The sequence below is a fragment of the Dreissena polymorpha genome, chromosome 3 (genome assembly GCF_020536995.1).
Source record: "Dreissena polymorpha isolate Duluth1 chromosome 3, UMN_Dpol_1.0, whole genome shotgun sequence".
In the NCBI taxonomy this organism is placed as follows: Eukaryota; Metazoa; Mollusca; class Bivalvia; order Myida; family Dreissenidae; genus Dreissena; species Dreissena polymorpha.
In genome coordinates, this window is record NC_068357.1 from 91,720,831 (window position 1) to 91,733,191 (window position 12,361).

At 35.0% G+C, this 12,361-nt stretch overlaps 1 protein-coding gene across 5 annotated transcripts in view; it reads left to right on the forward strand.

Annotated features, from left to right (window-relative positions):
• Window positions 1–2,080: 2,080 nt before the first annotated feature.
• The window catches only part of LOC127875293 (uncharacterized), an 81,157-nt gene continuing 70,876 nt past the window's right edge, over window positions 2,081–12,361 (forward strand). For all 5 annotated transcript variants that reach the window (XM_052420259.1, XM_052420262.1, XM_052420261.1 and 2 more), the window contains exons 1-7: window positions 2,081–2,214; window positions 4,857–5,105; window positions 5,530–6,339; window positions 6,700–6,956; window positions 7,651–7,844; window positions 8,423–8,529; window positions 11,604–11,700. In XM_052420259.1, the coding sequence (XP_052276219.1) occupies window positions 4,861–5,105; window positions 5,530–6,339; window positions 6,700–6,956; window positions 7,651–7,844; window positions 8,423–8,529; window positions 11,604–11,700 (1,710 nt within the window). In that variant the 5' untranslated portion in view covers window positions 2,081–2,214; window positions 4,857–4,860. The remainder of the gene's footprint in view (window positions 2,215–4,856; window positions 5,106–5,529; window positions 6,340–6,699; window positions 6,957–7,650; window positions 7,845–8,422; window positions 8,530–11,603; window positions 11,701–12,361) is intronic.

Below are 12,361 nucleotides of genomic sequence, written 5' to 3' on the forward strand. Positions count from 1 at the left end.
AATTTAAGTATCATTCGATAGATAGGTATTAAGAAACGATTTCAAAGAATGTTTTTCGTTCCAATGCCTAAATTTTGAGTTCTTAATAAATCTGCTATACAACTCATCAAATCCCCTCTAGCTGGTAGCAATCTATTTTTAATTATGTTCGTCCATTAACATGCATCTTCAATATACCAATCGAAACTAATAATGTATGTAAACTACTAACAAAACACATTATTAATACAGCATAATTTACGTGTCAACCATATAGAGGCCACATTTATTTTCCGATCTTCGTGAAACTTGGTCAGAAGATTTGTCCCAATAATATCTTGTTATCTCAGGTGAGCGACATTGGGCCTTTCAGGCCCTCTTGTTTAGTTAAATGTGTTCCATGCATGATTATGAACTTATATGGCAGCTACGACATGGCATTCTCCTTTGGCTCCATAATGATCATGCTCGGTGGGTTGATGATGATGCTGGGAAAACATATGGATATAATATATTACATGGACAAGGGCACTGTAAAATCGATGTAAATATGTCAATGTGAAAAGACCTGCACGGTTAGCTGTTGTCAATGTGTTCGAGAAAATGTTATTGAAATTTGATATTGCAAATTCACACAATGTTTTGTGTTTCATATATATAAATGTTTGCATCAATACATATCACTACTTTTACTGTTAGCTGGTTTTGAATTGTACTTCAATCAATGAATCGTTTCCAGTATTACTAATGAGATTTGGTTTAAACTTATTTATTTTAACTTGATTGCATCGAAAGCTGAAGGCTTATTTGAAACGCTCTCGAGTCCGTTGCCTGGGACTAGAATCAGTTATTTGTGTCTATGTGGCAAATCTAAAGGACGCCCCGCTAGTGGCGATCGAATCTGTGACCAAGGTCCAAAGGCGGACACCATATCCATTACGCCACGGTCATGAGAAAGAAGTCGATACTGAGTTATCTGCTATATGTTATTAAATTACTAATCCAAGTGAAGTGACAAACAAGTGGGTGACATTCCTCGGAATTCAATGCAGACTATCTCAATGGGCGCTTATTTTCTATAAAATGTCAATCACGACAAGCAATTATTTCCTTATGTGTTTGTACCATCTGCAGCAAAACACGGACTCTAGTCAATATACGCTCCGTGAGCAAAACAATGTTCGAGTACGGTGAAACGTAGACTATTGTTGTAGAATGTATGACCTCAATAAAACCACGTATGTGAACGATTCGTACATTGCATAGGATTGTGATTTTTTAAACGACAAAAAAAGAATCAGAGATTGCTGACCATTCGTAGCTCACTAACAAGAGCTTATTCAAACGGTTTCAGGGTATATGCAGTTTTTAATGGTATTGCTCGTTTCTCGATTCTTAACTTGAACAAAAGATAGTCACCCCCGGTATCCCTATGCACAGTGTACATGTTATGTGTATACAATATCATACATGTATTGGAACGGAAAATGCCGATCACTCAATTTAAAAAATATCATGGAATTAAAGAGTATTGTGGAACCTGCTGCCTCCCTCTAAAGAAGCAATAACTCATCAAAGTGTGGCATTTTACCAACCAACTAAATACTAGTAAATTAGATACATATATCGACTACACACATTCAGAATTTAGTGTTTGTATGGATTGTTCATATTCAACGTTATGAGTCTTGCCTGGGATTCGACTTACGGATCTCTTAGGGAAATTCCAGCGCTTTTTCGACTGAAATATTAACACGTCTTATAAAAGATTCATTTTAAATGACTTTGCAAAAAGAAAATCTGTAAACATGTTTCTTTAAAGAGCGGTTTTCGCGTATTTACGTTTATTCTAATTTATTTAGACAGGGACCTTTACAAATATGTTTGTATATATTCCTGATTTAGGACGTTTTATAACAGTACCTATAAATAAAATAGAATGTTAACTCATTACTATGCATAAAGGAAACACACACACCATCTTTAAATTATGAAACTCAAAGAGAAAAACGATTTAATTTTAGTTTATTATTTTACAAACATGCTCGCTAATTCCGTTTACCGTGTGAAACATTTTTCTTTCCACCAGTTGTGTCTTTGGGGTAGCTTAGCATAGAAACAAACATGGCGGATGTCAACAATCAAATATCTTTTAATTAAGATGTTTCAATTAATTATTTAAGCAGTATTTTTTATCGTGATCGTGATGACGCTATAACGTGTAAAAGAAACCAGGTTATTTTTATCTGTTAACTATAACTGCATTACTGATGAGTTGCGTTTATGGGGGAAAACGATTTATAAAATTATCACTCAACTTCTCGTATAATTCGTTTAGGGAAAGCATTGTATTATGTAGTTGTTTTTCAAATCTGATACCTAATGACATTTTGAATAAAATCTATGTAGAACACTCGCCACATCCTGCATTTGTTTATCTTTGGCTAGTCAGGTTTGTCAATTCAGTTGATATTAATTTTGCAATAATCCAACTCCAAGCTACTGAATCTCCGGATGGCTATATCCTCCAATTACCTTGAGTCGAGCGGTTAAGGAAACAACTAAAATAATTTCTGAATTAATTAAAACAATCCCGCAATAAACGATTTACCTAAAAAGATTTATTTCATTCCCGTAAAATCTATGTCAAAAGTGTTTATTTACAGCGTGTTCAACCACACAAAGCCGATAGTTCCATACACACCGGCAATGACATAAACTACGCGCGTTGTTTACCTTGAGTCGAGAGGTCACATCTGAAAAGCGAGAGTACTCGATTGCAATAGGCATGAGGTCAACAAAACTTCGAAAATTCAATTCACTGAACAAATTAAGAGTAACTGAAAGATTAATTTAACTTTTTTTATTACTTCTATTTACCATTTAACAAGTTTCTGTTTTATCAGTCGATCTTCTTTTGAGCAACATTGACACGAAAAAGTGCTCAAGAATTGAAAAAAATAACAACGTTCGCAATTTGTTCAAATAAAATTTCGGCATATATGTTACTATTAAAAGATTTGATAAAATTATCATCCAATCAGGACAGGGTAAACCCACTGAACATGTGAATATCGGCATGTCGCCTATTTTCGCGATGTGCGCGCACAGATTGTTCTATGCAACATTTTCTGGGAATCGTGAAAGGGTAAAATAATTTTCTTTAAAATAAATCAAATACATGAAATTATGAGTTGACTCTTGCGCAGTGGTCTGCAATTTATGTGCAAGTTTAATGAAGAGTACCGAAAAAAATGCACGCAATAGGCATAAATTTGGATTATTTCAGTTGAAGTAAGATTTATCAATGCAATTAAACTGTTTTTTTCCTTATTTTAGTCGTGCCTATAATTATTTTCCAGCGTGCTATGTTAGTAAAACAAAATACTCGGAGCACATGCGTGTGACGTCATCACGAGAGCCGCGTTTTCAATGTAAACAAAGTGATAGACTTTGGGTCATGCTCGACTCAAGGTAATTGGAGGATATAGGAGTTGCAATTCATAAAAAAAAATTCACGTAAACTCACATTTTGGAATCCATGTATTTTTATTCTTCATAGTAGTCACACAAATTGTTTTCTGGCATAGTTATATGGTGTTCTTGCAGAATAATAAAATTTATCTACGGTTTAAACACATTGGTTTTATAAATGTCTACATTTCAGGGCTCCCCCTGTCTCAAAAATTTCAGTAGCCAACACTTTCAACAAATGGATTTTTTGTAGCCAAATTTTACAAACTGAAGCCAAAGTTCTAGCCAAGAATTTGAGACTGCCTGTTGCATCTCTAGAATTAGACAGAGAGCTATATTTGTTTTTATATGTCGCTGTATTAGAGCACTTGCCTTGGTATATCTACCATGTACCACACATGATATCATTTTTAATTTTATTTAAAATTAATATTATTTCAACAACTCAAGACAAAATAAGTCTTTTCTTTTATTAACTATGTGATTTTACTTTTCAAGAAATTCTGTGTGTGTTTTTGACAGTTGGTTGGCTTTGTTTTACCTAAGACACTAATTGGTTCCTACTATGTACTCCTTAATGATCAAATCGTAACCAGATAACGGATGTAATCTACATTTATGCAATAAAAAAACACTATTTCCAATTTGAAAATTTCAAAATATGTCAAATTACTTTAGTAAATCAAATATTTAACTAAAAGAATAACTGCAACAATTGTTTGCGTGTGGTGTGTTAAAACAATGTAGCAATAAAAGTACTTTAAAAGTAAGAACAAAAGTGTTTTCGATATAATACTTACTCTGGTTTAACTTACAGAGCTGGGTGAACTTATTATTGCAACTTATAGATAATGAAATATTGTTAAAACCTTCAATTGGGAATTAAAGGCTGTCATTTATGGAAAATGCATACTCTTTTCCGTTAGGAAATGGGCCGAATTTCAGCCTCAAATTTCGCCAAAAAGAACACTGTTAAGGGTGTGGCCATGTAATCATTTCTTCAGCCATTTGTTTCTACTTATGAGTCCAGGAGAGAAATTGTCAGTTACTGGCATAAGTGCATGCATTTAGCACTGGTAAACCAGCTATACCTGGAGAAGTGTGAGAAGGTTAACTGACTCAAATAAATGTTGAAAACAGAAATAAATTTAACAACTAAGCAAACAGCTAACTTGAAACATTTGCTATACCCTATGCTTTACTCTAGGTACTTGATGACATCATGGGCAACATAATACAAATTTATTTTATGTCAATCCTATTATCTTCTTTAGATTATTATTTTGAATGTACTATGCCATTAATTAATATTAATACATGTTTTGCAAGTCATACATTAATGAAACCATGTTAAATGAAAAATCTATGCGTATCTTAACAAAAAACTGTGATTGAAATTTCAGTAACATGCCAGCCTACATACTACCCATAGAACGAACCCGCGCAGCCTTCCTGAAGCCTCCAGGTGGGCTAAGGTTTGGAAACTTTGAAGGCGTTGTCAATCTCCCGCCATTGAAGCCCCTTGTTTCCAGCCTTGGCGCTCAGAGTTTCTCCAGTCTGAACAACAACCAGATCTACAAGGCAGTGTGTGATTGGTACGAGACATGGCGTCCATGGCAACAGAGGGTGTTGATATGCGGAATTGTGGACAGGTTTGTGTTTGTCTTTATGTGTGTCAGTTACAGGTGATAAAATGTGTTTTATTGTTTGCAACACATGATCTATCAATTAATTTCTTCAAATTCAGTTGGTGTGTAACTTCCACTAATGCATTAATGTTTATTGATTAATTTATGAAATACAGTTGATTTTTTAACATATTCTATTGTACTAATGATCATGAGTGATACATGTAGTTACAGTGCAAAAAATTATTATATACATAAAACAATATATTGGCAGTATTCCTTACTTACATACAAGTATGTATCATGTCTTCTAAATAATACTTTATACAGTAAAGTCTGTAAATGATGCTTGTTTGGTGAATTAAACTTTGTTTGTTTATTTTATTGTATTTACCTTGTATGAAATGTGTAAAATTAATGAGACTTAACATTTTGTATATGTCTTCAGATGTTCCATGCGTCAAGTGGACATGCTGGCAACCACTCTTGAGCCTGTCAAACATCGTGACTACACAGTCGCTGTCAATCATCAGTATCCCACAACACCTCTGAAGAAAATCAGGGACAACAAAAAGAAGAAGAAGAAAGCTCCAGCAAAGAAAAAAAAGAACAAGCAAAAATCTGTAAAAGAGCCTTCAACTTTTCAGCTTACATTAACAAGAGAGGGAACTTTTGCAAATGCATCCTCACCTGTATCAGTGATTGACGATGATCAAGAAAACTTGTTGAGAAGTCAAGGAGATGTCATTTATGAAAAACTTGAATCACAGACTATCACTTATGATGGGAACCACACGCAAAGAACGCTTGATCAGTCTGAGAGTAGACTACAGTCCACAAACATTGAAGACTTTGCAAACTCGTTGGCTAGTAGAATACTCTTGGAATCTATACCAAAAACAGTAAAGATTTTCGATCCTTCAGAGCTGTATGCCCAAGACTTGGCTAGCACTATTGTGCAACAGGCTATGGATAGTGTTGAGCTCTTCATGACAGCGAAAGAAAAATCCATTCTTGAGCGGACCACCAAGTTGTATACGCTGATTGACGAGCAAGAGCATGGGATGAGAGAACAAGTCAGCTATGAAAACATGCTGGCTACAGATCCATTACACAACAGCCCTGTGGCACAAGTTGTCAGTGGAAAGATTAGGTTGGATGGCCCAGGAATCTCACCAGTAAAGCGTGTAATTGTACGGTCTGAATCTGAAAAGCCTGAAAAGAAAGTTGACATGTCAATCCTTGATAAATATCGCAAGTAAGTTCTTGAAATGCATACAGAAACTTAACAAGTATTTAATGACAGATCCTGCTGAAAAGAAGATGTTAAATTCTTGTTAAGAAAATGTATAATTACAGTTTCACTATAACATTTTCGACAAATTTTGGTGTACCAGTAGAGCATTTGTGCAACTTCAATTATAATATCTAATTTGTTTTATTATAACAAACTTTAGACAAACATTATATAATACATTATATGTTAATATTTGTATGTTTCATGCCTTTTATGTCCTATTTTGTATTAATCTTATACAGTGTTGACAATTTTGGATGATAATCATATGCATTTCAAGTATGATTAATAAATTAAAAATAATTGTGCACAATTTTGAAGATACAAGCAACCAAGTGACAGTGACAAGCCAGATTTCTACAAGATGACTGGGCGTCCAAAGTCCCTGGTACGGATTCTTGTGCCTGAAAAGGGTGCTCCGGGGGAGCTGAAAAGGTCAGACAGCCCAAAGTCTATGGTCTCCCGGTGGTCAGCTGTTACCCACAGCACCCTGAGTGAACTTCGTTACAAGCTGTTTGGAGCTAGGGCTGTAGCCACGCCAGATTTTTTCAAGAGTGATGGAGTGGGGCAAACTCAGGGTGTGTGCAACATTTCTCGTTGATTTCAGATCCTTACTCATAATACTGATGACAGCAGTGGCAAAAATTGTGTTTTAATATTTAAGTAATTAAAAGAAGCAAAACAATACATTTTATTTACTGTTACTGATAGTTATTAGAACTGGGGCCTGAGCCACTGCTTTATATTTAATACTCAGTGATGTTGCAGTAAAGAATTTGATTTTACATGCTTTTGAGCCACGCTTATGGAAAATGTGGTTTAATGCATGTGCTTGAAGTGTGGTCCCAGATAAGTCTGTGCAGTCTGCAAAAGCGGTGAAGACAATTTCCAATTTTAAGAAAATTTTCGTTTTAATGAAGTCTTTACTAAACAAAAATCCTGTATAGGCAGAAAGTGTTGTCCCTATGCAAACTGTGAAGGCCAATGTATTTTTTATTTGGAATATGTTAACACTGGATACAGTACCAAACATCCAGTTTAAAACAATTTTTAAGCAAACTCAAGAACATAGCTGTAAATTAATGGCATTTTATTACAATAATTATCAAAGTAGTGTTTGAGATAAAATATCCTGAATTGCCAATATTTTATTTGAAACGTGGAAGCTCTATATTATTTAGATTTTCTTGAAACTTATTTCTGATAATTTTTCTACAACTGTATTGAAGTAAAAAAAAGTTATATCTTTCTAATGTTATGTTGCTGTTTTAGGGGGCATGCTACATTTACGTCAGGGTGGGGTGAGAAGGCCCCAGGGTATTCAGAGTGTCCCGGTGCCCATCTCCAAGCTTTACAAGAGCGTGAAGTGGTGGACTGAGGGGGCGGGGGATGGTAAGAGCCTGGTTAGGGCCCAGAAATCGGAACTAGGGGCCAGCTTTAAGGAGCAGCTTCAGCAGGTCTGGAAGGTTGGTATCAGTAGATACTTTGTAAAAAGTTACTGGTCAATCAAAAATTGCAGCATTTTTGCATTGTTTGGTTCTTTTTAAAATGGTTGGGGACATTTCATATTGTGTTTACGTTTAAAGGTACTTAAGTTAGTCGGGGATATCAATAGATGCACATGTTAGTGGGTTTAATTGTTCTTTTACCAAACGTATAATAAAGCTGGAAAATAATGTTCATCATTTCAGTCAAGCTTTACTGTACAATTTGGACTAATTGAAAGATCTCTTTCGAATACATTGAGATTGGAAAGTTGTAGCATGTTTAAGTAACTCATCATAAGGGACAAATGTTGATACTAAATGAGCCGCGTTCTTGAGAAACAGGAATTAATGAATGTGATTAAAGTGTTGTCCCAGATTAGCCTGTTTAGGGAAATTGGCCGAGACTAACTTTTTTTCCTTTAAACAAAAAATTGAAAAGTGGTGTCCTTAATTAGCCTGTGCGGACTGCATGGGCTAATCTGGGATGTCACTTGATGCACATGCATTGAGCCCTGTTTTCCCGGTGCTTGGCTGAAACGTATTTATTCATCTTACAGTGGATGTCCCTGTGGGAGGACTTTGAGAAGGTGGCTCTACTGAAGGTGCTGCTGAAACTGTGCACCCCGGAGGATCTGAACTTCCTGTATGCACACCTGCATCAGAGGTCAGCCAACCTACTTTGTTATAATGGAAACAAATGTGACTTGTACTAACTCATATCAGTTGCATGCATGTCAAAGTCTTGCTAGGTTTGGCACGGACTGTCCCTTTGTGCTGCTAAGATGAAATATGTCACTGTCCATCAAAAAAACAAACTGTGCAGACTGAATACCAGTAATAGTTATGAGTCCTGAAAACAAAACCCATAACAAAGGTGTTAAAGTGGAGCATAAATTAAACCCCAATAGCAAGATATTAACTGTAACATTTACATTTAGGCAGGCATTTATCATCTGTCAAAAGAACAACAATTTGTATGCCAGTTATTTAAACAAATAAGTTGTTGAAAACAGACACATGCAAGTTCATTTTTCAAAGACACCTGCATCTGTTGACAGTTTGTATTTACACGGATTAACTTTAAATGGGTACAAGTGTCAGCAGTCGATTTTCTATTGTTCTTAGCAGACAACGGACGATGTATCAATAGACAAATTGCTATGTATAAATTTCGCCACTTTACCGTACGTCACAAATGTTTAATATTTTCGAAGTTATTTTTACATGCTTTAATTTGGACTTATAACGAAGATTAATGAATTAAAAACCAATGTAAACATGCAGTATTTTGTTATCGGCGGACATTTAAGTAAAAGACGAGTCGGCCTTACCGTAAACAGTCATCATTCCTCCGCTTCAGAGATTTATTACTTTAAAAAAAACGGCACAGAAATATGTGTTTTTTTTTTATTTTTATTTAGTACCACATCCATAAGTCGAGTTGACTTTTAAAGTCAATTTTGGGAGCGTTTTTAGGTCGACTTATGGCCGCAAATTTACGGTACATTTGCTTTGACTTCTGTTCTTATTTCATTTTTTTTTCATCCAACCTTAATTTACATTCATTTGTTAATTGTTAGTTATAAGATCATGATGCTCAAATATCACATTTTTATATAAGCATACCCCACAAATCACTTTATTACATCACACCCATGTTCACTTTTGAAAAAATGCAAACATTTGTGTTTGTTTAACTATTGAATTATTGTCAATTTTGACCAGATTTGGATTAAAAAATGTAAGAAGTTTGTATGTATTATGCATTTATTATACCCCAACCAACCCCATTAGATTTACATATATTCATTAAGTACAGTGTGTGTGACTTAAATTAAATTAAAAAAAAACACTTGTGCTCACCTGTTAAGGCAAAAATCGACTTTATCATTTGGCAGATTTTCATTTGGCTAATTTGTGTGTTGATCAGATACAAAATGGCCATGAGCCAGCCATCTTGGATTTGCTGATTTTTTTTGATTGGCATAATTCTATGAAACTTTTTTAACATACGATGTTAAGATAATACTTTCTCCTTGATACGATTAAAATGGGTTTACTAGCAGCGATATTAAATAGAAGTTTGTTCTTTGAATCATGTATTCAATTTTTATTCAATTTTCATAAAACATGTTACATATTTGAAAGAAATAGTAGTTCATGACATTTTTAGCTCACCTGTCAAAAAGTGACATGGTGAGCTTATGTGACCGTGTGATGTCCGGCGTCCGTTGTGTGTGCATGCGTGTGTGCCTGCGTCCGTCAACAATTTGTTTGTGTAGACAGTAGAGGTCACAGTTTTCATCCAATCTTTATGAAATTTGGTCAGAATGTTTATCTTCATTAAATCTGGGTTGGGATTGTATTTGGGTCATCTGGGGTCAAAAACTAGGTCACTAGGTCAAAAACAAGGTCACATAATAAGTCAAATAATAGAAAAACCTTGTGTAGGCAATAGAGGTCGCAGTTTTCATCTAATCTTTATGAAATTCGGTCAAAATGTTAATCTTGATGAAATCTGGGTTGGGATTGTATTTGGGTCATCTGGGGTCAAAAACTACGTCACTGGGTCAAAAACTAGGTCACTAGGTAAAATAATAGAAAAACCTTGTATAGACAATAGAGGTCGCAGTTTTCATCCAATCTTTATGAAATTTGGTCAAAATGTTTATCTTGATGAAATCTGGGTTGGGATTGTATTTGGGTCATCTTGGGTCAAAAACTAGGTCACTAGGTAAAAAACTAGGTCAATAATAGAAAAACCTTGTGTAGACAATAGAGGTCGCAGTTTTCATCCAATCTTTATGAAATTTGGTCAGAATGTTTATCTTGATGAAATCTGGCTTGGGAATGTATTTGGGTCATCTGGGGTCAAAAACTAGGTCACTAGGTCGAATAATAGAAAAACCATGTGTAGACAATAGAGGTCGCAGTTTTCATCCAATCTATATGAAATTTGGTCAGAATGTTTATCTTGATAAAATCTGGGTTGGTATTGTATTTTGGTCATCTGAGGTCAAAAACTAGGTCATTAGGTCAAATAATAGAAAAACCGTCAACAATTTGTTTGTGTAGACAGTAGAGGTCACAGTTTTCATCCAATCTTTATGAAATTTGGTCAGAATGTTTATCTTGATGTAATCTGGGTTGGGATTGTATTTGGGTCATCTGGGGTCAAAAACTACGTCACTGGGTCAAAAACTAGGTCACTAGGTAAAATAATAGAAAAACCTTGTATAGACAATAGAGGTCGCAGTTTTCATCCAATCTTTATGAAATTTGGTCAAAATGTTTATCTTGATGAAATCTGGGTTGGGATTGTATTTGGGTCATCTTGGGTCAAAAACTAGGTCACTAGGTCAAATAATAGAAAAAACTTGTGTAGACAATATAGGTCACAGTTTTCATCCAATCTTCATGAAATTTGGTCAGAATGTTTGTCTTGATTAAATCTGGGTTGGGATTGTATTTGGGTCACCTGGGGTCAAAAACTAGGTCAATAGGTCAAATTTTAGAAAAACCTTGTGTAGACAATAGAGGTCACAGTTTTCATCCAATCTTTATGAAATTTGGTCAGAATGTTTATCTTGATGAAAACTGGGTTGGGATTGTATTTGGTTAGTCAGGTGAGCGATTCAGGGCCATCATGGCCCTCTTGTTACTTTGAACAGCTTCAAAATGACCAACTGGCAGCCCTGTAACCACCCCCTAAAATACCCACTACATTTATTTGTGCAGGTTACGCGACCACAGGGATATCAACCGCCTGTCAGACAAGCTACTGCTTTACATCTTCTCTTTCACGCCAGCGAGCGGTATCACCACGCTTAAGAAGGTATGAAAGAGGTGCTATAGTGGTTATGGTGTCTGCCTAGAGATCTCTAGGGCCAGGGTTTCACCCACCCCTTGCAGGGTTATCAAGGTTGTCACCAAACAAAAAATAATAGGCATAATTGTTAATCATTTTCCTTAACAACACAACCACAATTAAATACAGGATATTTGTAGGATTCGGTGGATTATCGATTTTAATTCACGAGTGATCATAGAAAATATATTTTTTCTATGATCACGAGTGAATTTAAATCGATATTCCTCCAAAACCAACACATTTTCTTTTTATTTTATGCTTTTTGTCACCATTTATATACGTTGTTTAAGAGTTTAACTAAAGAATTTCTCTGGGATAATGACGTCATTTCGTCAAAAAATGACGTCATTTCACAGTAAACAGTGAAAATTATTGATAACTTTAACTGATAATTTTCACTGTTTGAAACAGTGAAATTATCAGTTTTATTTCACTGATATTTCTCTATAAACCACTGAAAAGCATAAAATAAAATATAAATGTACATCGGCAGTCAGTATATGTAAATAATTTCACCTTTTATACAACCCTATTTAACCCTGTCCCACTCAGAAGCAAAGTGCAAATTGCTATATTCAAACAGCATAAAACCAGAACAGCCTGCAAGTAACTCGCAGTCTGTTCA